The following is a 26,865-nucleotide window of genomic DNA, read 5'->3' as shown; positions in this document are numbered from 1 at the left end:
CGAGATTTGTCTATACTTCTTCCTTAAGACGTGTGGTTGTTGGATTTAGATGCACACGCCGTGTTCATGTGTATCCCCTTTTAGCCAACTATAAGCTAAGGGTTGTACACTAGCATGAGTAATTCAATTGCATGTAATCCGTCACTAGACCATTTATTTCACCAAAAATCTTCCCATGGGATTATTTGTGCATTTTTATTTCTTTATGCATGTTATTAGGGAGGCGATAATCATCACGTTTTTCCTACTTGTTTTTTAACTTTTCTAATAACATCTATTACTTTTCAAAACTGTATGTTTTTTGAGGAGCCCTTGCCTCTAAAAGTCCCATTAGAGGAAACCTTCTTTCGTAGCTTGCCCCTTCAACAGAAGCCATGCGTTCAACCAACCCACAGCCTGTCAACCTGTTGTAAAAACTGCAGGGTTATGACTGAAGGATTTGGCTGTATGTTGGGTCCTACCTGACAAACTGGAGTAGTTGGCTCCCTTATCAACCTCTTGGACCCTACAAGAAACATAAATTTAGCTGTGCGATTGCAGCATACACTGGAAATTGTGAGCGTTGTATAAAATACAAAAAATTGCATTACGTAAGTTTGACATTTGAATGGATTTTAATGGGCGTCTTAACACCAGTCAATTATTAGCAGATTTAATCTAAAATTATTTACTCTGGCCCATAATCAGCCTGTATGTATAATATTTTAGGCATCATTAAATCCTGTATGTTTTTAAATTTTAAGGGGAAAGGCTGGGTTTTGTATTTAGGCTATATTTTCCTCTCTATAAACAAGTTGACTTTCTTAATTCCATTGTACATAAGGAACTGGTTAGCTGCTTGGGCTGGACCTCTGCTGATGAACTGTACTCCTGCAGTGATGACCACCAAATAATGAAGTGGAATTTGTTGAATGGCGAGACGACACTGGTAGTAAAACTCCCAGATGATACCTATCCTATTGACCTACACTGGTTTCCCAAGAATTTGGGTAACAAGAAACAAGGACAATCAGATGTGTTTGTGCTAACGAGTTCTGATGGTGAGTATGATTGATCTGTACTCAACATGTTGCTTAGTTTCATAGGTGTCTTTGCTGGTAAACTGTTCATACACAGGATGATTATGAGACAAATGTAACATTTTCCAATAGTCAGCACAATTTGACAAGAAAACAACTTTGCCTAATAGTTGTTACCATCTTATTTGCTGAATAGGTTGTAATGGAAAATCTGCTCATGGGACGACCTCATTTGGGTGTGCAATCATTGTGCTGGGATCAGTTCTACTGATCCCAGCACAATCTGGGATCTCTAAGAAGGTTCCAGATCTGTGTGTGTTTTTTTTTTTTTCGTAATATGTTTTGGTTCCCTCAAGCAACAATTTATTATTATTATAATAAAGGATTTATATCTCGCCAACAGTTTATGCAGCGCTTTACAATATAAAGGGAGACAGTACAGTTACAATACAATAAAATATAAGAGGGCCCTGCCCATAAGTGCTTAAAACCTAATAGGGTGGGGCAACTGATACAAAAGTAACTGGGGGATGAACTGATGGGAGTGACAAAAGATTAGTTGGAGGCGTGATAGGCTTCCCTGAAGAGATGAGTTTTCAGGGATCGCCTAAAGGCAGCCAGAATAGGAGATAGCCGGACAGATTGAGGTAGAGCGTTCCAGAGGATGGGCGAGGCTCTGGAGAAGTCCTCGAGATGAGCATGGAAGGAAGAGACAAGGGAGCTAGAGAGCAGGAGGTCTTGAGAAGAGCGGAGAGAACGGTTTGCGTGCATTGTATGTTGTTGTTAGCCTTGCGAATTAAATTCAAAATGCTATTGGAAGTCAGTGTAGGGCTTGGCGGAGAGGGGTGGCAAACAACGAGCGGTTGGTAAGGTAGAGGAGTCTGGCAGCAGCATTCATGATAGACCGAAGAGGGGATAGACTATGGAGAGGTAGGCCTAAGAGAAGAGAAGTGAATTGCAATAGTCAAAGCGAGAGATAACAAGGGAGTGAATGAGTAGCTTAGTGGTTTCATTAGTTAAAAAGGGGCGAATATTAGAGATGATAGGAGGTAAAGTTAACAAGGTTTTGACAACGATTGGATTTGGGGCTGAAAGGACAGGTCAGAGTCTAGGATTACACCTAATACTCTGGTATGAGGGGAGGATTTGATGGTTGCATTATTGACCTTGACGGAAAAGTCATGGAACGGGGAATATTATGATCTTGGTTTTAGAGAGATTTAGTTCAACCACTTTAGCCCTGGAAGATTTTCCCCCTTAATGGCCAGGCCATTTTTTGAGATACGGCACTGCATCGCTTTGACTGACAATTGCGCGGTTGTGCGACGCTGTACCCAAACAAAATTGACGTTATTTTTTTCCCACAAATAGAGCTTTCTTTTGGTGGTATTTGATCACCTCTGCGTTTTTTATTTTTTGCGCCATAAACAATAAAAGAGCAAACATTTGGAAAATAAAACAATATTTTTTTTACTTTTTGCTATAATAAATATCCAAAAAAAAAAAAAAAAACACATTTCTTCATCAGTTTAGGCCAATATGTATTCTTCTACATATTTTTGGTAAAAAAATCGCAATAAGCGTATATTGATTGGTTTGGCAAAAGTTAGGGGATAGATTTATGGTATTTTTATTATTATTATTTATATTATTTTTTTTTCACTAGTAATGGCGACGATCAGTTTTTTTAGAGGGACTGCGACATTGCAGCGGACAGATCAGACACCTGACATTTTTGACACTTTTTTGGGAACCAATGACATTATTACAGTAATCAGTGCTAAAAATATGCTTAAAAATATGCACTGTTATTGTACTAATGACCTTGACGGGGAAGGGGGCTTAACATCAGGGGCGATCAAGGGGTTAACTGTGTTCCCTAACTGTATGGGGGACTGTGTGACTGGGGAAAACACACAGATCCCTTTTCCTGCATAGCAGAAAGACCAGGACCTGTGTGATCTCCCCTGTCAGAACAGAGATTTATCTTGTTTACACAGGTAGATCCCCATTCTGTCTCTGCAGGGAACGATCCCAGGTGGCCGGCAGACATCGCGTCCGCCCCAACTGCTAATTGGCTCCCCTGCTGGCCAGTGGGCGTGCACCCACAAATCGCAGTGTACGAGCTGACGTACGCCTATGGCGATTTGCAGGATCGTGTCACATTACCGCAGTATAACTGCGGCAACTGGTCCTTAAGCGGTTAAGGCAGTGGTGTGACATCCATGCTGATATGTCCGTTAGTAAGTTACTCTTCAGAGCAGTACACTGCTTTCTTTAAAGTGATTGTAATGTCTCGTTTTTTTCTCCATAAAAATAACAAACACGTTATACTTACCTACTCTGTTGCAGTGGATTTGCACAGAGGAGCCTGGATCCTCCTCGGGTCCCTCTTCTCTGATCCTGGCCCCCCTCCCTCCTGTTCAGAGCCCCCACAGCATGCAGCATGCTATGGGGGGGCACCTGAGCCGAGTCACAGCTCCCTGTGTCCATTCAGACATGGAGCCCCAACCTAGCCCCGCCCCCTCTCTCCCCTGATTGGCTAGCTGACTTTGATTGACAGCAGCCAATGATGCCGCTGCTGTTTCTCAGCCAATCAGGAGGGTAAATCTTGGACGGCTGAGACACTCATGGACATCGCTGGACATAGAGGGACCCCAACAAGTATTAGAGAGTGCTGAGGAGGCTGCTGCTCACAGAAGGCTTTTTATCTTAGTTAAAAAAACCTTCTGCCTTTACAACCACTTTAAGGGTAAAATATTGCCTACCTCCCCGCACCATACCTAGAGAGCAAGATTCGGCAGCATTCAGGGCCAGTGAGGGAATGAGTCCACAGGGTAAAGTGGAAGACTTTGGTCTTCATAGGATAACTCCATCCATAACCATCATGCCTCTGTTTTTTCTATTGTCCTTTAGGACAGCAGACATGTCATCTTCAGCTTTGGTGTTTCTGTTTGTTTCAAATATTTTTTCTTTCAACAGCTACTGGTAGATTCATGCCGAATATATTCAATTCTGGAAGTCTGCCCAGACATCCAATGAGCACTGGTAGATTCATGTCAAATTTTTTAAATCCTAGACATCTCTCCAGTCAGCCACCAAGAACAGGTTTTCCCATTTCATACTGGTATTCTCGCTGTGATATGCTGACATGTAGGAAGTTTCATCACTTATCTACAGCTAATAGTAGATTCAGGTTGCATATTCTTTATTTTAATTATTATATGCCTCATTTTTCTCAGTTTTTATCATGTTTTACAGTTTGATTAATTGATAAAAGCTTGTGTGACGTTCATTGTATTCATCCATTAGTTTGGCACTTCTGGATTCCATGACTTGTTGTTCTTACTGTACTGTACTCAGGTCTGCCATAATTATGAAGCTGCTAAATTGGAATTTGAGAGAGAACTGCAGTATTAGTAGCATGCTGTAACACTGGTGAACCTACAGGAATTACCTGTAATACAGACCTGCAGACTTGTTACCCTGCATGTTTGCCAAATTTTGGCCAGTTTTTCAGAAATTTGTCAGAAGCCATTCCTCCATGTTTGTAGTTTTGTAGATCACTGCTTTATAAATAACTAGAAACTTATATGCAGGGGTAATTCTATTCTTCATAAAACTGACGTTTTACTTTAAGTAACTGTTTCACTTGGTGATTTTGTGGTCGTTGGTTATGGCGTGACTATTCTATCCTAGACGGGAAATGGCATAAGAGTCCGAGAATTATTCCAATCTGTGAGTCATAGGTTAGCATTTCAGACCCAATAACTGTGATATCACAAATCACAAGATGAGGTTGTGTAAAGGGCACCGCAGGTAAATTCCAGGAAGGATACGCACAGGAAACTGTGATTCCAGAAAGTAGATTTTTAAACTATTTGTCCTTCTATTAGCAAATATATATACTAAATATACTAAATATATATATATATATATATATATATATATATATATATATATATATATATATATATATATATATATATATATATATATATATTTTTTTTGTCATTCATTGATGCAGATGCAGCTTGATAGTAAGTTACCTACTGCTATCTACAGAAGAAATGGACACTAGGCACATAAAAAATTGAGAACCAGTCCCTTTGAGTCTATAACCCCTTCCGCGGCATACCTTTTGAGCTCTGATGGTTTTTGTTCACTTGGAAGATTTTCTATCTACAGCTACTGTTATGCCGCGTACACACGGTCGGACTTTTCGTCTACAAAAGTCCGACAGCCTGTCCGACAGACTTACGGCGGACTTTCGGCGGACTTGCAGCAGACTTTCTAACGAACGGACTTGCCTACACACGACCACACAAAAGTCCGACGGATTCGTACGTGATGACGTACACCGGACTAAAATAAGGAAGTTCATAGCCAGTAGCCAATAGCTGCCCTAGCATGGGTTTTTATCCGTCGGACTAGCACACAGACGAGCGGATTTCGGGTCCGTCGTAGTTACGACGTAAAGATTTGAAGCATGTTTCAAATCTAAAGTCCGTCGGATTTGAGGCTGAAAAAGTCTGCTGAAAGTCCGGAGAAGCCCACACACGAACGGATTACCAGCCAGCTTTAGTCCGTCGGCGTCCGTTGGACTTTTGTAGACGAAAAGTCCGACCGTGTGTACGCGGCATTAGATTCAGGCCTGATACTAAAATCATGGAGGTCTCTCCATTCATTCAATGAACGCATGCTTTCTGAGGTTCTCTCTGTGACTGCTCTGAGTTCTTGGAGGTTTCCCCAGTAAGCCAAGAAACACAGGTTTTCAATAAATTGGAACTAAGAAGCTGCCATATTAGCCAGTTGCCATGGCGCTGCACGTGTGATCTGTTATGACATTAGCTATTTGATGGCTTGACAGTTTGGTTAGAAGCCCAAGCAACTGTGACAGTTATCATTCACATCATACTTGCTTGTAACTTTTTTGGGGAAACTGTTAAATCAATGGGTTTAATTCTGTACCAGCCAGCAGTTGTGGTACCAAAACCTTTCTAATCAAGGCAGATCGTTCCACCCCAAATTTGGAAGTTTCTTCTTTTACTTCCTCTAAAATGGTTTCTGGGCTAAGTTTTCATAGGCACTAATGATCCTCCAAAGTATTTCTTCTGCAGAGATTGGAAACACCCATTTGATGCTTCATAAGATTGATTATATGCACCATTAAGCCTCATCTCTAAAACTCAGTGCTGTGGCCAACAGCCACTCAGGTCACAGCTCTCCGATAGATAGGCAATTTGGACACAATAATTATTCCAAACTGGACACAATAATTATTCAAAATACCAGAACCCTGGCTGTTATTTATAAGGAAGTTGTAATTTCAGTAAAACAATTTTAATAAGACCTGCAGATATGTAAAATATTCTTTGAAGATGTTGTGCATTAATGCTCCCTGTCTTTTGACTTCTAGGAAAATTCCATTTAATTACTAAGGTTGGCAGAGTGGAGAAAAGTGTGGAGGCTCACTCTGGAGCAGTACTTACTGCCCGCTGGAATTTTGATGGGACAGCACTGGTTACAGGTAAAATAATGTCGCTCTGTAATTTTATTAGCCATTTTATTGTTTTTGCAATGATGTGATCTGTTACCAGTATCAGTCCTTTTGCCAAATCCATCGCTTTAGGGGAATCATGCACACAGGACATTTTCTTTCCTCCCCTGGACACCTTTGCTTCAGGGGAGGAAAAAGCAGCTTAAACACACCTAAAGCTGCATTTTGCAAACACGTTTAGACATGTTTATGCACGTCAAGCGTTTGGGCATTCAGTCATTCCATTGGTCAGAATATTAAAGTGATTGTAAACGACCACCTTGTAAAACAACCCATTCAGTTTAAAATAGAAATGAAAGGCAAACATTTTTGTATAGATATAATAAAAACATTATGAATACCTTTTTTCCCTTTTTTATAAATGATCACATTTCCTCTGTTCTCAGCTGCATAAGAGCTGGGGGAGGAGAAGTAGCAGCACACTGAGCTTCGCAGTGACAGGTTGTGCATTGGGGGAATGTCAGGGCAAGTCTGATCATTGGAGGACAGCAGGCCGAGTTCCCAGCACAACTAGAGAACTGACCACAATGTGTTCTGCTTAATGTGGTCAGTTTTTAATAGGAAAGCCGAGGGACTGGCAGGAACACCAGGGATTTCACATAAATGAAGGAATTACAAAGAGAACAGGATACTTTCTCCTACAAGTACATGAGACAGCAGGCACATATCAGGGATATGAAGTGTTGGGATAACAAACGCTTTAATTTATTCTGGTAGTTGGAATGAAAGCTCAAGCACTAAACGTGCCTAGCAGTTTGGCACATTTACACACGTAGGGACGTTAAACTTTTTTTTTTCTGCTCCTCTCCTGAATTCATTGGTGATGCAAATTTATTTTTTAGCTACTAAATGCTTCTGTTTTCTGTTATATGCCTGTAAATGCCTATGTGTGCTTGGCCACATAGGCTAAAATAGAGGTGTATTTAGAGGCTGAGGCTGAAAAAAAAAGTCAAATTCCTGTAAAAGCAGCAGGTTTTTTTTTTTTTTTTGTTTACGCCCTGCATGAAGCCTAATTGTTCATCACCATGCTATCCTGCTGTCTATCTGTTATTAAAGTAACATAATATTTACCCTAAAAGGTGGTGGGGCTCACATTTTAAAGGCGGGTGTGTGTGTTTATATGTGTTTATTTATAGTGTGTAAGATACAGTGGTAATTCATATCTTCAAAGGTGTAGTCATATAGAACTTGGGCAGGAAGAAGGGTAAGGTGGGGAGCAGCTTCATGTCAAGAGTGTAATATTGCATTTTGGAACTGTAATATTCAATGCTCAGGGTTCCAGGATAGAACTGTTTTTATAAAAGGTGAAAACTGAAAGGAGTCCTCAGATTCATTGTTCTGAAGCAATTTGGAAAACTTAGTGATCCTATGCTTTGCCCATACAGTTCAACAGGTTCACTTTAATGTTGACCTCACCAAGCTGCACATACAATATGTACCTTCCTTTTGCTCTTTGGCTTATCTGTTTGGCAACCAGAATTAAAGAGGGAGAACTGTCCAAGGTTTGGGTCATGACTTACACAGGTTAAGGACTTTCTCTGTGCAACTATGCAACAGTGTTGGGTGCCTAAGTGGCCATTCTCCAAGCATCAGCTCTGTCATGTGGGAAGCAGTTCAGTGAGTCACATGCTTTCCTATACCCAGATATATTGGTCATTTTCCTTCACTACTGGCAGTTGAATGGATTGGCGAGGGGACAAGGGTAAGTATGTTGTTCTGGTGGGGCCACTGTAAAGAAAAACGGTTTTGCTTTAAGGAAAAACCCTACTAATTCCTGTGGACATCATTTTTACTTTTCCATTTCTTTGCATTTGGTTGATGACCTCTGTGAATGTATGTGATTGTTTTAAATACAGCTTTTTTGCTGTGACTAGGTATGATCTTATTATTTAAATAAAAACATCTCTGCGCTACTCTGGTATGGAACTGCTGCAACTCAAATCTTGGAAGGGATAAAGTAATAAAAATGGTCAGTGGTGCGCTGTTACTTTAAATAGTGAACTGATGTGATCATGAACAAAATAAAGTGAATAAATAAGATATCTACCTTCTTATTTGCATCATTAAGTTGCTATCATATTGTTCACACACATACTTTGTTTGAACACTTGGGTAGATAGCTTGTTTATTCACTTTACTTTGTTCATTATCACATCAGTTCACTATTTAAAGGAACAGCGCACCATTAGCCATTTTTATGATTTTATTATTCCCTTTATTGAAAATCCACAAGTAGATGGTATTCAGGATTTTGAAGGAGGATATTCAACTGAAAATTGATTCAATATATTGAGTCCCTTTCTGAAGCTTATATATACAGTACATAAATAACATGCTTTTATTAAGAGGTGATAGCGGTTAATACTTTAGTAAACGAGAAGACTATTTCGCCACCCACAGCTTTTCTCAGGCTGTATGAAGCTCATGACTCATATCCCTTTTGAAACAAAACACAGACTAAATATGAAGTTTGTGGCACGTCTGCTATCTGTGTCTACGATTTTTTGAAACCTTATTTTTAGCATTTAATGTACACCAAAGGCAAACTTGCTTGCCCATTTAGTAGTATCCTATAGAATGTATTTTTTTTATTTTTTTTATTATTATATCTGATATAGATGACAGGCACTGCTGGGATGTGCATGAATTTACAGAAAAGAGTGATCCAAGTGGTAACTTCATCCAAACTTGGAGGATTGTCTGGGATGTAATTTAATTAATTCAGATGATCACACTACCTTTCTCTAGCCAGTAAGAGACACACCGGAAATATTTCATCTCTCATTGCCCGCACACATTTTTAGATCATCTCTAACCTCTCTTTTACCTTACACTCTCTAGAATGGATTTTTTTTTAGCTGTGATATTCTGTTGGACCACTGCAACTCTTACCTACTCCTAATGAGTTAACCACCAATTAGCACTAATTTGAATAGACTTATAGCAGACCTTTTGAGGTTTGTGCTTTTTATGACTGTACCTTCATGTACAAGAACAATTCTAAATGATCAAATGTGAATGGCCTCGGCTATTTTCAACTTCTTGTATGATCAGAAAGATCTAGAAATCAATTTAAAAATGTTCAGTTGTTATTCAGCTACTGGAAAGCAGTGTAAATTTTCCTTTTGCACTGATTTTATCAAAATCCTCTAGTTTACTTTTAGTAAACATTTTACCTGACTGTTAAAGCTTTCATTTACATAACAGATTTATCCAGAAAATCACTGAGATTTAAGCTGGCTATAGATTATTAGAATTTAGAACGAAAAGTCTTAGGAAAATGCATACAAAAATTCTCAGAATATTCAAAAGTTTTTAGAAAGATTTTGTTTTTAACATTTGAATTTAGAATGAATGAACTTTACTGAATGAAAACCACATACACTGTTAGAAATGTTTTCATTCAAGAAAATTTTTCCGTCATGCTCCTTAAAATTTTCTCGTCCTTGCGGATGTCAATTTGACCCATTAATGATTAGTAAAACAAACTAAACTTTCTTAGAATGTTCTTTTCCTAGAAATTTTAATTCAAAATTCTACCAATCTATGGACGGCTTATTCTGTAAACTTGCTGATCTCTGGAATTAAGATTTGCCAAGCCAAACTGAAGTAAGTAGAAGTTGTGTAGGACATCCTTTAAACTAAAGCATCAGCTCACAAAAAATAACTGCAGTTTTAGGTTTTTATCACTTCTGCACAAACATACAAAGGCCACTGTTGGGAGCAATTTTACTTCTCAGAAGGCTTTTGGGTTGCAAATGGAAAGATTTCTTCATGAATGCTTTCTTGTACTTAGTATACCAGTGAGGTCACAGCCATGGCAAATTCACCTGCTGTCTAGAAATGCCAGCTCTCTTTTAGTAAGCCCTAACAGGCCACAAAGGTAATTTCTCTATCAGTGTTCTAGGTTAGCAAAGTTCATTTGATGCATTCATATGCCAGTGGAAGTACAAATCGGTGGCACCCACTCCAACCTATAACTAGCCTTTGCAGTAAGGTGCACATGGAAGGGCAACGCACATCACAAACAAAATTTCTTTATCGTACATCATGAGACACAGAGCCTTAAGTAATTAATGGCTTATAGGCTACCTTCAGGTGTTGACACGGGTAAACCCAATCAAGGATGTTTACTCTCTATATAATCCCTCCTCCTTCCAGGAGCACATCAGTTTTTTTGCCAGTGTCTAAAGGTATTGGTCACTAGTGAAGATGTGCTTTGAGGAGCTCCAGGAAGGATCCATGCTGGATTTAAATAGCCTCCATAGACCAGATTCATCCAAAGTGCCATTGAGGCCTAAAGGGATGGTACCTTGGGCCTCGTATACGAAGCGCAAGGTTTTGCCTGTAACGCCTCTTTATAGGTCTGGACCCCAGGAACCCAGGGCTTAGGTCTTGTTACATTACCTAAAGCTTTCCTGGTGGGGTGCTCTTTACAGGTCCAAGGCAGTTGGAAGCCCGTTTTAGGGACCCAGTCCTTGAAGGTTTGCTACGCAGCCCGCCGTGATGGGTGAAGGTTGGATTGTTTGTTAATTCAGCAAATCCTGCGGCGAGGATAAGGTAAGGGAAGAAACTTGGGTATTAAAAAACATCTATGTATTTCTTCCATTAGGGAAAAAATGTTGTCATGCCTTAAATCTCCACTAGAGGAAGTCTATGTACATACCTTACTCTGTTGTCTTCACTGTAAGCTCAGTCCATGTCTGGTTGCAGCAGCGTGTAGAGGGAGACTCTGCAAGGTAAGAGAAAGCTGCAAAAGTGTTTTCTTCTCCCTGATGGGAGCAGAGGGTTAGGAGGACAGAAGTGCGGAGGTCCCGCTAATACCGCTAATGTTTTACTGTGGCTGTTTTTTCTTACTATATCTGTGCCTACTGCTGAATGGATCTCTGCCTCCCCTCCCCTCCCCTCCCCGCCCCTCATGTTGGGTCTGGAATCCAAAACATGCTGCGCACAGGCACCGGAACATTACAAATAGAAAAAGGGGTGGGATTTTTTCTTGGAGGGGGCAGGGCCTACATGCGGTGCCGTGAATGTCCATGAGGACACACGGCAGGCTAAAACAGATAAATACCACAGCTGTGACAGTCTCTCCTTGGCTGATGAGGAAGAGGCAGGCAGCCTGCAACACAAGGACACAAGAGCTGTGGGACATGTATGGGTTGCAAAACTGGCATTCCTAATACAGGAATGACACTCTTTTCCCAGCACTAGGCTGAACTTTATAGTGGCTTTAATAGTCATGACTATTTTCAGCAATTAAGTGCAAATTTGTATAGTGCCTCTGTTTTTGTACTTAGGACTATGCCTGCCAAAAAAGACACCACAAAAACTAAAACGATACTAAAGGTTTCACCCCCAAGCATTAGGATCTCGAATCGCATTTCCACGCTGGAAAACCTCAGGGTCAAACCCAGGCTCAAAAGAAGTCATGGGGTCGGAAAACTGCAAAACAGAATCCTAAAGCCTCATCATGAAGAGGCAACCCTCCTCACCAAGGTGGGGGGAAGACTTCTGCAGTTTTCAGAAGTCTGGAAAGAGGAAATTCAGGACAGATGGGTCATCTCCACGGTAACCCTGGGGTACAAGCTGAAATTTCGGGACTTTCCACCATCTCGCTTCCTAAGGTCAAGCGATCCCAAAGATCCAGAGAAGAGACAATCTGTTTCAGGCACTAGACCGATTAATTTCTCAAAGGGTGATCATAGAGATCCCCACAAAAGAGCAAGATCTGGGGTTTTATTCAAATCTTTTCATGGTACCAAAACCAAATGGAGACGTCAGACCCATTCTAGATCTAAGAAATCTAAATCAGTTCCTGAAGATCCGCTCCTTTCACATGGACACAATCAGGTCAGTAGTCTCTATCCTTCTAGGAGGAGAACTTTTGGCATCAATCAGGGATGCATATCTGCATGTCCCTATATTTCCTGCTCATCAAAAGTTTCTGCGGTTCGAGTTAGAACAGCAGCATTTCCAGTTTGTAGCCCTGCCCTTCGGGCTAGCCACAGCACCCCAGGTGTTCACCAAAGTGCTGGCCCCACCTCTACCCAGGATAAGGGCACAGGGCATAACAGTCTTAGCGTACCTAGACGATCTATTGCTAATAGATCAGTCGGTGGCTCGTTTGGAGCAAAGCGTACGCATTACAACCAACTATCTGAAAAGTTTGGGTTGGATTCTCAGCCTAGAGAAATATTCCTTAATACCTCTAAAAAGGCTGGAGTACTTGGGTCTGATCATAGACACAGCCCAGGAAAGGGTGTTCTTGCCTCAGGCAAAGATCAACTCCATAAGAGAGCTGGTGTGGATGGTCAGGTGAAATGGCGATCCCTCCATTCGCCTTTGCATGAGGTTACTAGGAACCATGGTGGCTTCATTCGAAGCAGTTTCCTATGTCCAGTTTCATTCAAGACTGTTGCAAAACAGTATCCTGTCTGCTTGGAACAAAACAATTCAAGCTTCAGACTTGCCAAAGCAGCTGTCCCCAAGAGTGTCCCAAAGCCTCACTTGGTGGTTACTAACCCAGAATCTGCTGAAAGGAAAATCCTTCAGACCAGTCATCTGGAAAGTGGTAATGACGGACGCCAGCCTTTCAGGCTGGGGAGCAGTACTAGAAAAGGCAACTGTCCAAGGACAGTGGTCAAGAAACGAAAGAATCTTGCTTATCAATATCCTAGAGATTTGGGCAGTACGTCTGGCACTAAAGGCCTGGACTTTCAGATTACGGGATTCCCCTGTCAGGATTCAATCCACGGATAGGCTATGGCCTATATCAATAACCAAGGGGGCACCAAAAGTCTCTCAGCGCAGAACTATGTTCTAACTTGGGCAGAAAGGAATGTTCCGTGCCTTTCGGCAGTCTTCATTCTGGGAGTAGAAAATTGGCAGGCAGACTACTTAAGTCGCCAGCAGTTATTCCCAGGGGAATGGTCTCTTCACCCCAACATATTTCGGGCTGTTTGCTAAAGATGGGGGACTCCGGACGTAGATTTTCTAGCGTCCGGGTTCAACATGAAGTTAGTCAACTTTGTGGCCAGAACAGGGGATCCACTCGCATGCGGAACAGATACGTTAGTGACCCCATGGGATCAGTTCTCACTAATCTATGCATTCCCCCCTATTCAGTTGCTGCCACGACTTCTTTGCAGGATCAACCTGGAAAGAAAGCTAGTAATTCTGGTGGCACCAGCATGACCCAGAAGGTAATGGTATGCAGAAATCGTAAAGATGGCAGTGGAGGGCCCATGGTCCCTCCAACTACGGCCAGATCTGCTCTCTCAGGGACCGATATTCCATCCTTCCTTACGGTCTCTAAATTTAATGGCTTGGCTATTGAAACCCACATTCTGAAGAAACATGGGCTTTCCGGGTCAGTTATCTCTACCCTGATTAATGCAAGGAAGCCAGCTTCCAGAACTATATATTATAGTCTGGAGGGCTTATGTTTCCTGGTGTGAATCCAAGGGTTGGCACCCTCTGAGATATATCATAGGCAGAATTCTTGCCTTTCTACAATTAGGGGTAGAAATGAAATTGGCCTTGAGTACTATTAAAGGCCAAGTCTCAGCTTTATCTGTCTTATTTCAAAGACCACTTGCTACTCATTCTTTAGTCTGGGGTTTTATACAAGGGTAACGCGGCTTAATCCGCCTGTCAAACCTCCCTTGAACCCTTGGGACCTAAACTTAGTTTTGTCTGTATTATAAAAACAGCCATTTGAACCGATACAACATATTCCCTTAGTCCTGACAAGGAAGTTGGTATTTTTGGTTGCTGTATCCTCAGCAAGGAGGGTTTCGGAATTGACTGCTCTTTCTTGTAAAGAGCCATATTTGATTCTTCATGAGGACAGAGTGGTGTTACGCCCTCGTCCAGGCTTTTTGCCAAAAGTGGTCTCAGGTTTTCACCTGAACCAAGATATTGTCCTGCCATCATTTTTTCCAAAACCATGTCCCACGGAAGAAAAGTCACTAAATTGTCTTGATGCGGTGAAAGCAGTGAAAATCTATTTAAAGGCAACTGCTCAGATTCGTAAGACTGATGTCTTATTTATTCTGCCAAAGGTTCCTAAGAAAGGACAGGCAGCGTCGAAATCCACTGTTGCTAAGTGGATTCGACAAGTGATATTACAAACTTCTGATTTAAGGGGTAAGATTCCCCCGTTTCAAGTTAAGGTGCACTCTACCAGGTTGGTTAGTGCTTTTTGGGCAGTGCTTCACCAGGCCTCCATGGCTCAGATCTGCAAGGCTGCAACTTGGTCTTCAGTGCATACATTCACAAAATTTTATCAGGTGGATGTAAGGAGGTATGAGGATATCGCCTTTGGGCGCATTGTGCTGCAGGCAGCAGTATAGATCCTCAAGTCTGGGGGTACCCTGCGGGTTGTGTCTCCCTCCCCTCAAGTAGCATTGCTATGGGACGTCACATTAAGTAATTACTTAGGGCCCTGTGTCCCATGATGTACGATAAAGAAAATAGGATCTTTATAACAGCTTACCCGTAAAATCCTTTTCTTGAAGTACATCATGGGACACAGAGGTCCCTCCCATCTTTTTTGAGATTTAAGTATATTGCTTTGCTACAAAAACTGATGTGCTCCTGGAAGGGAGGGAGTAAACTTCCTTGATTGGGTTTACTAGTGTCAACACCTGAAGGTAGCCTATAACCCATTAACCACTTCAGCCCTGGAAGGATTTACCCCCTTTCTGACCAGAGCACTTTTTACAATTTTGACACTGCGTCGCTTTAACTGCTAATTGCGCGGTCATGCAATGCTGTACCCAAACAAAATTTGCGTCCTTTTCTTCCCACAAATAGAGCTTTCTTTTGATGGTATTTGATCACCTCTGCGGTTTTTATTTTTTGCGCTATAAACGGAAAAAGACCGAAAATTTTGAAAAAAAAAATTATATTTTCTACTTTTTGTTATAAAAAAAAATCCAATAAACTAAATTTTAGTCATACATTTAGGCCAAAATGTATTCGGCCACATGTCTTTGGTAAAAAAAATGTCAATAAGCGTATATTTATTGGTTTGCGCAAAAGTTATAGCATCTACAAACTAGGGTACATTTTCTTGAATTTACACAGCTTTTAGTTTATGACTGCCTATGTCATTTCTTGAGGTGCTAAAATGGCAGGACAGTACAAACCCCCCCAAATGACCCCATTTTGGAAAGTAGACACCCCAAGGAAATTGCTGAGAGGCATGTTGAGCCTATTGAATATTAATTTTTTTGTCCCAAGTGATTGAATAATGACAAAAAAAAAAAAAATTTACAAAAAGTTGTCACTAAATGATATATTGCTCACACAGGCCACGGGCATATGTGGAATTGCACCCCAAAATACATTCAGCTGCTTCTCCTGAGTACGGGGATACCACATGTGTCGGACTTTTTGGGAGCCTAGCCGCGTATGGGGCCCCGAAAACCAATCACCGCCTTCAGGATTTCTAAGGGCGTACATTTTTGATTTCACTCCTCACTACCTATCACAGTTTTGAAGGCCATAAAATGCCCAGATGGCACAAAACCCCCCCAAATGACCCCATTATGGAAAGTAGACACCCCAAGCTATTTGCTGAGAGGCATGTTGAGTCCATGGAATATTTTATATTTTGACACAAGTTGCGGGAAAGTGACAAAATTATTATTTTTTTGCACAAAGTTGTCACTAAATGATATATTGCTCACACAGGCCATGGGCATATGTGGAATTGCACCCCAAAATACATTTATCTGCGTCTCCTGAGTATGGGGATACCACGTGTGGGACTTTTTGGGAGCCTAGCTGCGTACCGGGCCCCGAAAACCAATCACTGCCTTCAGGATTTCTAAGGGCGTACATTTTTGATTTCACTCTTCACTGCCTATCACAGTTTCGGAGGCCATGGAATGCCCAGGTGGCACAAACCCCCCCAAATGACTACATTTTGGAAAGTAGACCCCAAGCTATTTGCTGAGAGGCATGGTGAGTATTTTGCAGCTCTCATTTGTTTTTGAAAATGAAGAAAGACAAGAAAAAAAAATGTTTTTTTCTTTTTTCAATTTTCAAAACTTTGTGACAAAAAGTGAGCTCTGCAAAATACTCACTATACCTCTCAGCAAATAGCTTGGGGTGTCTACTTTCCAAAATAGATTAAGAAGGGGAAAAGGGGGGAAGTGGGACTTTAAATGAGGCACCAAAAGGTGCCTCCATCCCTGTATGCGAACATAAATAAGAGTTGGGACTTTAAATGAGGTCATGGAAACCATGTAGGTACCAGGGGTAGCAGTGCAATTTTATTAATCAAGTAACATGCATAAAACAATTCAAGACAGAACCACATACTGTGGAGAAGGACATTATAATAAATATCATTCCAAAATCACAACACATGTATTTGTGCATAAGCGATCGGCATCAAGGGTACAATCCGCTTGGCGCCACATAGTGGTCTGATAGAGAAATTTAGTGCATGTACAAAGATTACATAATATGTACAAAAAACAATACCACAGCACAACGAAATAAATAAATATAGTATATGAAAACCATAATAATTGTTCTTGAGATGTTGTAATGTCAGCATATGTTGGTATCCCAAAAGCCCGATGCGTTTCGTGTAGAACACACTCATCAGGGGCCAGGTGGTCAGGGATTTCTAAAAATGTAATACAACATAAAGTGAGTCTAGCTAGTAACTCATAATAGCAGCGAAAGCGGGGTGGGTCACCCTAAAACACTTACATGTGAATGGTACATTGGGACATGGCAGGTGCAGAGCCAAGACCAAAAGGCATCTTTCCAAAATAGGGTCATTTGGGGGGGGGGTTTGTGCCACCTGGGCATTCCATGGCCTCCGATACTGTGATAGGCAGTGAAGAGTGAAATCAAAAATTTACGCCCTTAGAAAGCGTTAAGGCGGTGCTTGGTTTTCGGGGTCCCATACGCAGCTAGGCTCCCAAAAAGCCTCACACATGTGGTATCCCCGTACTCAGGAGAAGCAACAGAATGTATTTTGGGGTGTAATTTCACATATTCCCATGGCATGTTTGAGCAATATATCATTTAGTGACAACTTTGTGCAAAAAAGAAAAAAAAAATTTGTCTTTTTCCCGCAACTTGTGTCACAATATAAAATATTCCATGGACTCGACATGCCTCTCAGCAAATAGCTTGGGGTGTCTACTTTCCAAAATGGGGTCATTTGGGGGGGTTTTGAACTATCCTGGCATTTTATGCACAACATTTAGAAGCTTATGTCACACACCACCCACTCTTCTAACCACTTGAAGACAATCCCTTTCTGACACTTTTTGTTTACATTAAAAAAATTATTTTTTTTGCAAGAAAATTACTTTGAACCCCCAAACATTATATATATATATTTTTTTTAAGCAAATGCCCTACAGATGGGTGTTTCATTTTTTTTTTCACACAGTATTTGCGCAGCGATTTTTCAAGCGCATTTTTTGGGGAAAAAACACACTTTTTTAAATTTTAATGCACTAAAACACACTTTATTGCCCAAATGTTTGATGAAATAAAAAAGATGATCTTAGGCTGAGTACATGGATACCAAACATGACATGCTTTAAAATTGCGCACAAAGGTGCAGTGGCGACAAACTAAATACATTTTTAAAAGCCTTTACAGGTTACCACTTTAGATTTACAGAGGAGGTCTACTGCTAAAATTACTGCCCTCGATCTGATCTTCGTGGTGATACCTCACATGCATGGTGCAATTACTGTTTACATTTGACGCCAGACCGACGCTTGCGTTCGCCTTTGCGCGAGAGCAGGGGGGGACAGGGGTGCTTTTTTTTTTTCTTTATTATTTTTTTGCTTTTTTATCTTATTTTTAAACTGTTCCTTTCGTTTTTTTTTTTTTTTAATCATTTTTATTGTTATCTCAGGGAATGTAAATATCCCCTATGATAGCAATAGGTAGTGACAGGTACTCTTTTTTTTTTAAAAAAATTGGGGTCTATTAGACCCTAGATCTCTCCTCTGCCCTCAAAGCACCTGACCACACCAAGATCGGTGTGATAAAATGCTTTCCCAATTTCCCAATGGCGCTGTTTACATCCGGCGAAATCTAAGTCATAAAATGCTCGTAGCTTCCGGTTTCTTAGGCCATAGAGATGTTTGGAGCCACTCTGGTCTCTGATCAGCTCTATGGTCAGCTGGACGAATCACCGGCTGCATTCTCAGGTTCCCTGTTGAGCCGACCGCTGGCTGAAAAGAATGATACCAAGATGATACCTAAACCTGCAGGCATCATTCTGGTATAACCACTCAAAGTCGTGAATGGCGTAAAAAATGGTTAACAATAAAACACAGTAAACCGTAAATTATAAAAAATTGCATACCTGAAAAGCAAACATGATAAAACATAATAACAATAAAACATTGCAGAATAGAATACAGTAAAAAAGAGCAGAACAATAGAGAGAGAATAGAGAGAGAGAGAACACTAAAACACCAACTATTTTTTTTATAAATTTTTTTGTTTTTTTTTTACACTTTTTTTTGTAACTGTAACTTTTATAACTGTAACCGGTTCCAGGTTCGGGTCTCTCAAAATGCGATGGCATCTTGGGAGACCCTCTGAATGCCTAGTCTGTGCAATGCTGTACGCTAATACTCAACTAGTGTATGGTAGCGTTCAAAACATTCACCAATGCAAAGACCAGGATTGTAAGGACAGGAGGAAAAATAATAGCGGGTGTCGTGTCTGCAGCGCTTGCTGCAAACACAACATCTTTTTTAGGGGGGTTCGTTGGGTAGGGGTTCTCGGGAGGACATAAAAATGCCTCTCATGCAGCCGACTGCATTTGGTTGGGGATGTGAATGGGGGAAGTACGGGCGCTGCAGAAGTGGTGGGTTCCCAATTAGGATTGGTGAATACAGCAGGAAGGGCATTTTGGGCACGACGGCCCAGTGTTTGTCTTCTTCTTGGTGGCAGCGGGACACTACTTGTGCTTGCCACCTCACCAGCTTGAACTGCACTTATGGGATTCGCCACGTCACCAAGTGTTACTGCAGTGCTGGTTTGACTACGACTGGGGTGTACTAGGCCACTGGTGCTTGCCAGTTCACCAAAATGCTACCAAAAAAACTGTTAGCGATCGCAGGGATCAGGCCTGACTCTGCGAACGCTGCAGTTATGCGTTTAGTGTTTTGTAAGTGACAGTGATCGATCGATACTGCACTTGGGTGGGCTGGCCTGGCCCGAGCGGAGGGGCAAAACGCAGGTGCTAGCAGGTATCTGGGCTGATCCCCCTTATGCCCTGTACACACGGTCGGACTTTGTTCGGACATTCCGACAACAAAATCTTAGAATTTTTTCTGACGGATGTTGGCTCAAACTTGTCTTGCATACACACGGTCACACAAAGTTGTCGGAAAATCCGATCGTTCTAAACGCGGTGACGTAAAACACGTACGTCGGGACTATAAACGGGGCAGTGGCCAATAGCTTTCATCTCTTTATTTATTATGAGCATGCGTGGCACTTTGTCTGTCGGATTTGTGTACACACGATCGGAATTTCCGAAGGATTTTGTTTTCGGAAAATTTTATATCCTGCTCTCAAACTTTGTGTGTCGGAAAATCTGATGGAAAATGTGTGACGGAGCCTACACACGGTCGGAATTTCCGACAACAAGGTCCTATCATACATTTTGCGTTGGAAAATCCGACCGTGTGTACGGGGCATAACACTGCGTTTTTGGGAACCCTAAACTGCTGGGGACACTAGTATAGATCTGATCGGATCAGATATTGATCCGTTCAGATACTATACCACTAAGGGAGGTGTACGGTGCGTGCGTGGGTGTTAACGCTACTAGCACTAACCTGACGCTGCCTGGGACTGGTGCTTGCCAGTTCACCAAAACGCTACCAAAAAAAACTGTTAGCGATAGCAGGTATCACGCCTGACTCTGCGAACGCTGCAGTTATGTGTGTTTTTAGTGTTTTGTAAGTGACAGTGATCGAGCGATTCTGCACTTGGGTGGGCTGGGCCGGGCGGAGGGGCAAAACGCAGGTGCTAGCAGGTATCTGGGCTGATCCCGCTAACACTGCGTTTTTGGGAACCCTAAACTGCTGGGGGGCGCTAGTATAGATCTGATCGGATCAGATATTGATCCATTCAGATACTATGCCACTAAGGGAGGTGTACGGTGCGTGCGTGGGTGTTAGCGCTAGTGGCACTAACCTGACGCTGCCTGGGGCTGGTGCTTGCCAGTTCACCAAAAAAACTGTTAGCGATCACAGGGATCAGGCCTGACTCTACGAACGCTGCAGTTATGTGTGTTTAGTGTTTTGTAAGTGACAGTGATCGATCGATACTGCACTTGGATGGGCTGGGCTGGGCCGGGCGGAGGGGCAACACACAGGTGCTAGCAGGTATCTGGGCTGATCCCGCTAACACTGCGTTTTTGGGAACCCTAAACTGCTGGGGACGCTAGTATAGATCTGATCGGATCAGATATTGATCCGTTCAGATACTATACCACTAAGGGAGGTGTATGGTGCGTGCGTGGGTGTTGGCACTACTGGCACTAACCTGACGCTGCCTGGGGCGACGCAGACCCTATCTGACCCTAAAACCTAAGTTATATCACCGCCGGGCGATCAGGGGGCTAAACCTTTATTAGGTAATAAACGGCGGGTGCCCTGACGCTATAAAAAATAAACTAACCAGTGTCACCCGTAAAAGTTATACGGTGATCACTGGTGAAAGGGTTAACTAGGGGGCAATTAGGGGGTTAAAACCTTTATTCGGTAGTATATGGTGGTCCCTGACTCTATAAAACGCTGACGGCGAACCTATATATTTACCTCCCTAACTGGCGTCACCAGTGACACTAATACAGCGAACAGAAAAACGATCGCTTAGTGACACTGGCGACGGGGGGTGATCAAGGGGTTAAAACTTTATTGGGGGGGGTTAGGGGGGTATCCTAGACCTAAAGGGGGCTAACACTAACTGCCCTACCACACTAACTGTCACAAACTGACACCAATGCAGTAATCAGAAAAAAAAAAAATTCTTCCTCTGCTGCTGTTTACCATACAGCAGCAGAGGAAGAATCTCATTGGCTGGGAGCAATCGCGAGGGGGGGGGGCACGAATGGATGGTCTCCCCCTCACCTCTCATCGCTCCCAGACAGAAGCCGACCGCCTCGGGCACCGGGGGGGGGGTGTCCGGTCGGACCCCCGCCCGCGGGAGGCAGATCACGTACCAGGTACGTGATTTTGCCTGCCCGTGCCATTCTGCCTCAGTATATCTGCGTTAGGCGGTCGGCAACTGGTTAAGTAATTACTTAAGGCTCTGTGTCCCATGATGTACTTCAAGAAAAGGATTTTACAGGTAAGCTGTTATAAAAATCCTATTGTTTCCCAGCACACTTACCAGCCAGCCTGCAAAACATCCAAATTGACCCCAACAGTTTACTTTAAAAACAAAGAGTTTTGTTTGAACACATTTGCATATATATGCGTAAGCTGCAGTGCCCACGTCAATGCTCCTCTGTGTACTGCAGTTCTAACTCTGTCATTTTCAGTGTGTCTTAAATAGGAGCACATATAGCAGTAGATAGATCAAGGGCAGGTGTGCCTGGAAAAAGCCCACTTCAACTTAAAGGCACAGGGACTCAGGTGGTGCCCAGCAAAAGCACAATGGCAGCGAAGGCATCCAGTGCATCCCCGAACCCAATTCAACCAACTGTACAAAAAAATGGCAACCACCCCAACCTCTAACTAGCCTTTGCAGTAAGGTGCACATGGAAGGGCAATGCACACCACAAACAAAAGATTTCCCAGCACACTTACCAGCCAGCCTGCAAAACAACCAATTTGATCCTGTCTAACAATTTACTTTAAAAACAGAGGGCTGCCAGTGGAAGGGACATTCACATACAGGCTTGTTGTATGTTGTATGAAAGATGTATTACTATTCCTTCTGATACAGCACCCCCTAGAGAGTTTATCAGGACTAAGCAAGAGATTAAACCGGCTCTGTGGGGGTTTAAAGTAACCTCAGACATTAGACCATGATTCCAGTGGAAGGGTCCCCTTTTTTAAGGGTCCTGCCGACAAAGGCGGAGGCGGTTGCTCGGTCTGTTTATGATGGCGGGGTCGGCCCTTCGTCCGGTGCTAGCCACGGCTCTGGTGTCGCAGACACTTACTTAATGGGCGAAGTTATTACACCGCGAGTTGAGTAATGAGCAAGCTTCCCCAGTCTGTGTGGAACTGGCAGACCAGTTGGTGCAGGGACTTAAGTATGTCTGTGATGCGGCCCTAGATACAGCCCCGTTATTTTCAAGGGTCTCTGTGTCGGCCATAGTTCTGCGCCGGCTACTTTGGCTCAAGTGTTGGTCGGCGGACCAGACATCTAAGAAAGCTCTGGCGGAATTGCCTTTCCAGGGTGGGAGGCTATTTGGAGCTTCTCTGGACGACATCATTAAGGACATCACTGGGGGGAAAAGTACTTTTCTTCCACAGTTTCTTCTCCGCCAGACAGGTTTTTTTCCTCCAATCTTCATCGTCTCCCGTCTCGTCTGCAGCGGTACAGGACTTGTTACTGCGGGGGGGGGGGGTGATAGTTCCTGTACCAGGTTCGGAAAGGTTTCGGGGGTTCTACTCCAATCTGTTCGTAGTTCCAAAGAAAGAAGGGGTCCGTCCGATCCTGGATCTCAAGGCCCTCAATTGTTTTGTGAGGGTGCGGAGGTTCAGGATAGAGTCTGTTCGTTTCATGGTGGCTGCGCTTCATCGGGGTTTTCCTGGCCTCCTTGGACATCAAGGACGCGTACTTGCATGTCCCATCTGCGTCAGGCACCAGAGGTTCCTGCGCTTTGCGGTCGGGGACACGCACTATCAATTTGTGGCACTTCCCTTTGGCCTGGCATCAGCGCCAAGGGTTCTTACCAAGGTGCTGGCTCCGGCTCTGGTGTTGCTGAGACAGCTAGGGATCGCGATAATGGGTTACCTGCACAATCTCCTCCTGAGAGCGGCTTCAGCCTCAGAACTGAGAGACGATGTGGCGATCACCATGCAGACCTTACAAGAGTTCGGCTGGGTGTTGAATCTCCAGAAGTCTGTGTTACTCCTGACCCAACGCAGTACTTGGGGTTGATTCTGGACTCTGCAAGGGCGAAGGTCTTTCTTCCTTCGAGCAAACTGCAGACTCTTTTTATAAAGTCCTGTCAGGTTTTTGCCATCTGTAGGTTTTTCCTTAACTTTTCGTCCCATCAACACAACGGAAAGTGAGAGAAAATAGCTTTTAAAGTAAGGAAAATCCACTTTTATGCTTTTTTTTTTTTTTTTTTTTTTTTTTTTGTCACTGCAACTCCTTTCCCTATTGATATCACCTCTATTCTAATGCCGCGTACACATGAGCGGAATTTCCGACAGAAAGAGTCCGATGGGAGCTTTTCATCGTATATTCCAACCGTGTGTATGCCCCAATCGGACTTTTTCTGTTGAAAATTCAGACAGACTTAGAGAACATGTTCTATATTTTTCCGACGAAACAAATTACTATCAGCAAAAACGCTCGTCTGTATGCTGTTCTGACGCACCAAAACGACGCATGCTCTGAAGTAAGTAGGAGACGGAAGCTATTGGCTACGGCTATTGAACTTCCATTTTCTAGTCCCGTCATACGTGTTGTACGTCACCGTGTTCTGGACGGTCGGAATTTGGTGTGACCATGTGTATGCAAGACAGCTTGAGTGGAATTCCGTCGGAACTCCGTCTTAAAAACCTTAAGAGTTTATACTGACCGCAAAACCGGTCATGTGTACAGGGCATAATTCTAGTGAAAACTGGGACACATATGGAAATCTAAAAAAAAGTTTGCTTTGGATACAGTTCTAAGATTACCACCTGAGTACATTGCAAAACAAAAAATAAAAAAAATAGTTAAAAGATCATTTTTGCTGTAAAGAAATCTGTTTTGTTTTGATGTTACACTGTGCTGCTCTGTGGTGACTTTTTCCTGTACAAACGAAGCAACTAGATGCATATAAATTAGTAACCAAGCCTCCTTGACCTTAGAGATCATGTTTTCAGTCCTTAGGCCTACGCAGCTTTTGGTCTGTATTTTAGGAAATTCTCCATACTCATAAGATTACTAGCAACATAGGTTGGGCCTCTTCACATTTAACAAGATCTCTTTTGCTTACATGTATGTTCAGTAAATGTTATTCATTTGGCATTTTTGGTATTCTATGTTCTCTATATGTGCCCTAACATCATCTTGTATGTTTTTTTCTTTTGCTTACTCTTTGTGAGACGCCACTACTGTTTTGTATTGCACTGCTTTGTTGGATGCTTTAGTTATACAAATAAAGAATTTGGAAAAAAAAAAAAAAAAGTTCATAACCAAAAGTTGTATACATTTCTGCAGTTGGTGAAGATGGACATGTAAAGATTTGGTCGCGAAGTGGAATGCTGAGATCTACATTGGCACAGAATGGCAAGTGGTCCAATTTCACATACATAGTTGTAGACAAACATGTAGACACTTGTGTTAAATTAAATGGGGCATAAAAAATATTGTTTTCAAAATAGAATAGAAAACACAAATTTGTCTGTCCCCCTTTCTTTTTTTTTTTTTTTTTCCCAAAGGTCTGTTTTATTACATGAAACTGTGTTCCCATTAGAAACTCCCCTCATTTTTATGTGACTGGAACAGCAAAAGACTGTACACATAGCCTACTTTGACTACCAGCCGTGGGAAAACGCAAAATTGCAGTAAAATCACGATTTTGCTGTGTTTTGCGGCCGGCGGTCAAAACGTTCCTATCCTGAACGCGATTCTTCTGCGTTGAGGAAGGTTGAAGCTCTCCTAACTGCAGCAGCACCTAAACTCTGATAAAACCCTATTTCTTATCGTACATCACGGGACACAGAGCCATGGTAGTTACTATGTGGGTTATAGGCTACCTTCAGGTGATGGACACTGGCACGCCCTAATGCCCCGTACACACGGTCGGAATTTGTTCGGACATTCCGACAACAAAATCCTAGGATTTCTTCGACGGATGTTGGCTCAAACTTGTCTTGCATACACACGGTCACATAAAGTTGTCGGAAAATCCGATCGTTCTAAACGTGGTGACGTAAAACACGTACGTCGGGACTATAAACGGGGCAGTGGCCAATAGCTTTCATCTCTTTATTTATTCTGAGCATGCGTGACACTTTGTCCGTCGGATTTGTGTACACACGATCGGAATTTCCGACAACGGATTTTGTTTTCAGAAAATTTTATATCCTGCTCTCAAACTTTGTGTGTTGGAAAATCCGATGGAAAATGTGTGATGGAGCCTACACACGGTCGGAATTTCCGACAACAAGGTCCTATCACACATTTTCCATTGGAAAATCCGACCGTGTGTACGGGGCATAAGACAAAAAGTGCACAAAAAGTGTTGGGAGTACCTCAGGTGTTGGTCACGAGTAAAGATGTGCTGTGCTGAGCTCCACTGGAGCAATCCTTGCTGGGACTAGCCATGCAGCCGGATCCATTCAAACTGTCTTTTTGGTCGAATTTAATGGTACCCAGGCCTGGTATCCGAAGAAACGAGGTCTTACCTGTAATGCTTCTCTTTAGAGAGCTGGACCCCGGGATCCAGTACTTTTGGTATTAAGGCCATAACGTTTTTACTGGCAGTGGTGCTATTACAGGTCCAGGATTGTGGGTTTCCTCGAAGATCCCCAGCTCCTGAAGGTTTATCGGAACCCACCGTGAAGGTTGAAGATTGGGTCTGTTGGTTTACCACAGAAAACCCTGCGGCGGGAAAGGTCAGTGGGGTTTTCGAAGAGATTTTTTAAAATTTTTCTTATGGTTGACTCCTTTAAATTTAGTAAGTGTTGTCATGCCTATGTGTCACCACATACTCCAAAGTATTTTGGAGTATACACCACTCCAAAGACATGCTGGTAGGTTAATTAGATCCTGTCAAAAAAATTGGCCAAATATGTGTATTGTGTATGTGTTTGTAAGCGTGTCGGGATACCGCAGATGGACACTGGCGGCAAAAGCGCCCTGAGGCGATTCAGTTCGCATAGGTAGCGATATACAAGTCACTCATTCATTCATTAATTCATTCACCACTGGGGGCTGTATTCAGCACTTACTGTCTCATGCTTCTCAGAAAGCCCACGTTGTGTCTAGGAAGCAGTAGTTTCTTCTTCTTCCGTCCAAGCAGTAGACCTCCGGTAAGTCTGGGGGGGTTCCCTCTCCCCACCAGACGCCCCCCTGTGCTGTTTTTCTCTTCCCCTC

At 42.5% G+C, this 26,865-nt stretch overlaps 1 protein-coding gene across 5 annotated transcripts in view; it reads left to right on the top strand.

The window, feature by feature from the left end:
• The window catches only part of IFT80 (intraflagellar transport 80), a 204,193-nt gene that overhangs the window by 16,984 nt on the left and 160,344 nt on the right, over positions 1–26,865 (top strand). For 3 of the 5 annotated variants that reach the window (XM_073626110.1, XM_073626107.1, XM_073626108.1), the window contains exons 4-6: positions 822–1,040; positions 6,439–6,549; positions 24,985–25,053. In XM_073626110.1, the coding sequence (XP_073482211.1) occupies positions 822–1,040; positions 6,439–6,549; positions 24,985–25,053 (399 nt within the window). The remainder of the gene's footprint in view (positions 1–821; positions 1,041–6,438; positions 6,550–24,984; positions 25,054–26,865) is intronic. The other 2 variants (XM_073626109.1, XM_073626112.1) reach the window with 1 other exon arrangement.

The sequence above is a fragment of the Aquarana catesbeiana genome, linkage group LG04 (assembly GCF_042186555.1).
Source record: "Aquarana catesbeiana isolate 2022-GZ linkage group LG04, ASM4218655v1, whole genome shotgun sequence".
In the NCBI taxonomy this organism is placed as follows: Eukaryota; Metazoa; Chordata; class Amphibia; order Anura; family Ranidae; genus Aquarana; species Aquarana catesbeiana.
This window is presented reverse-complemented; position numbering and strand designations above follow the sequence as displayed.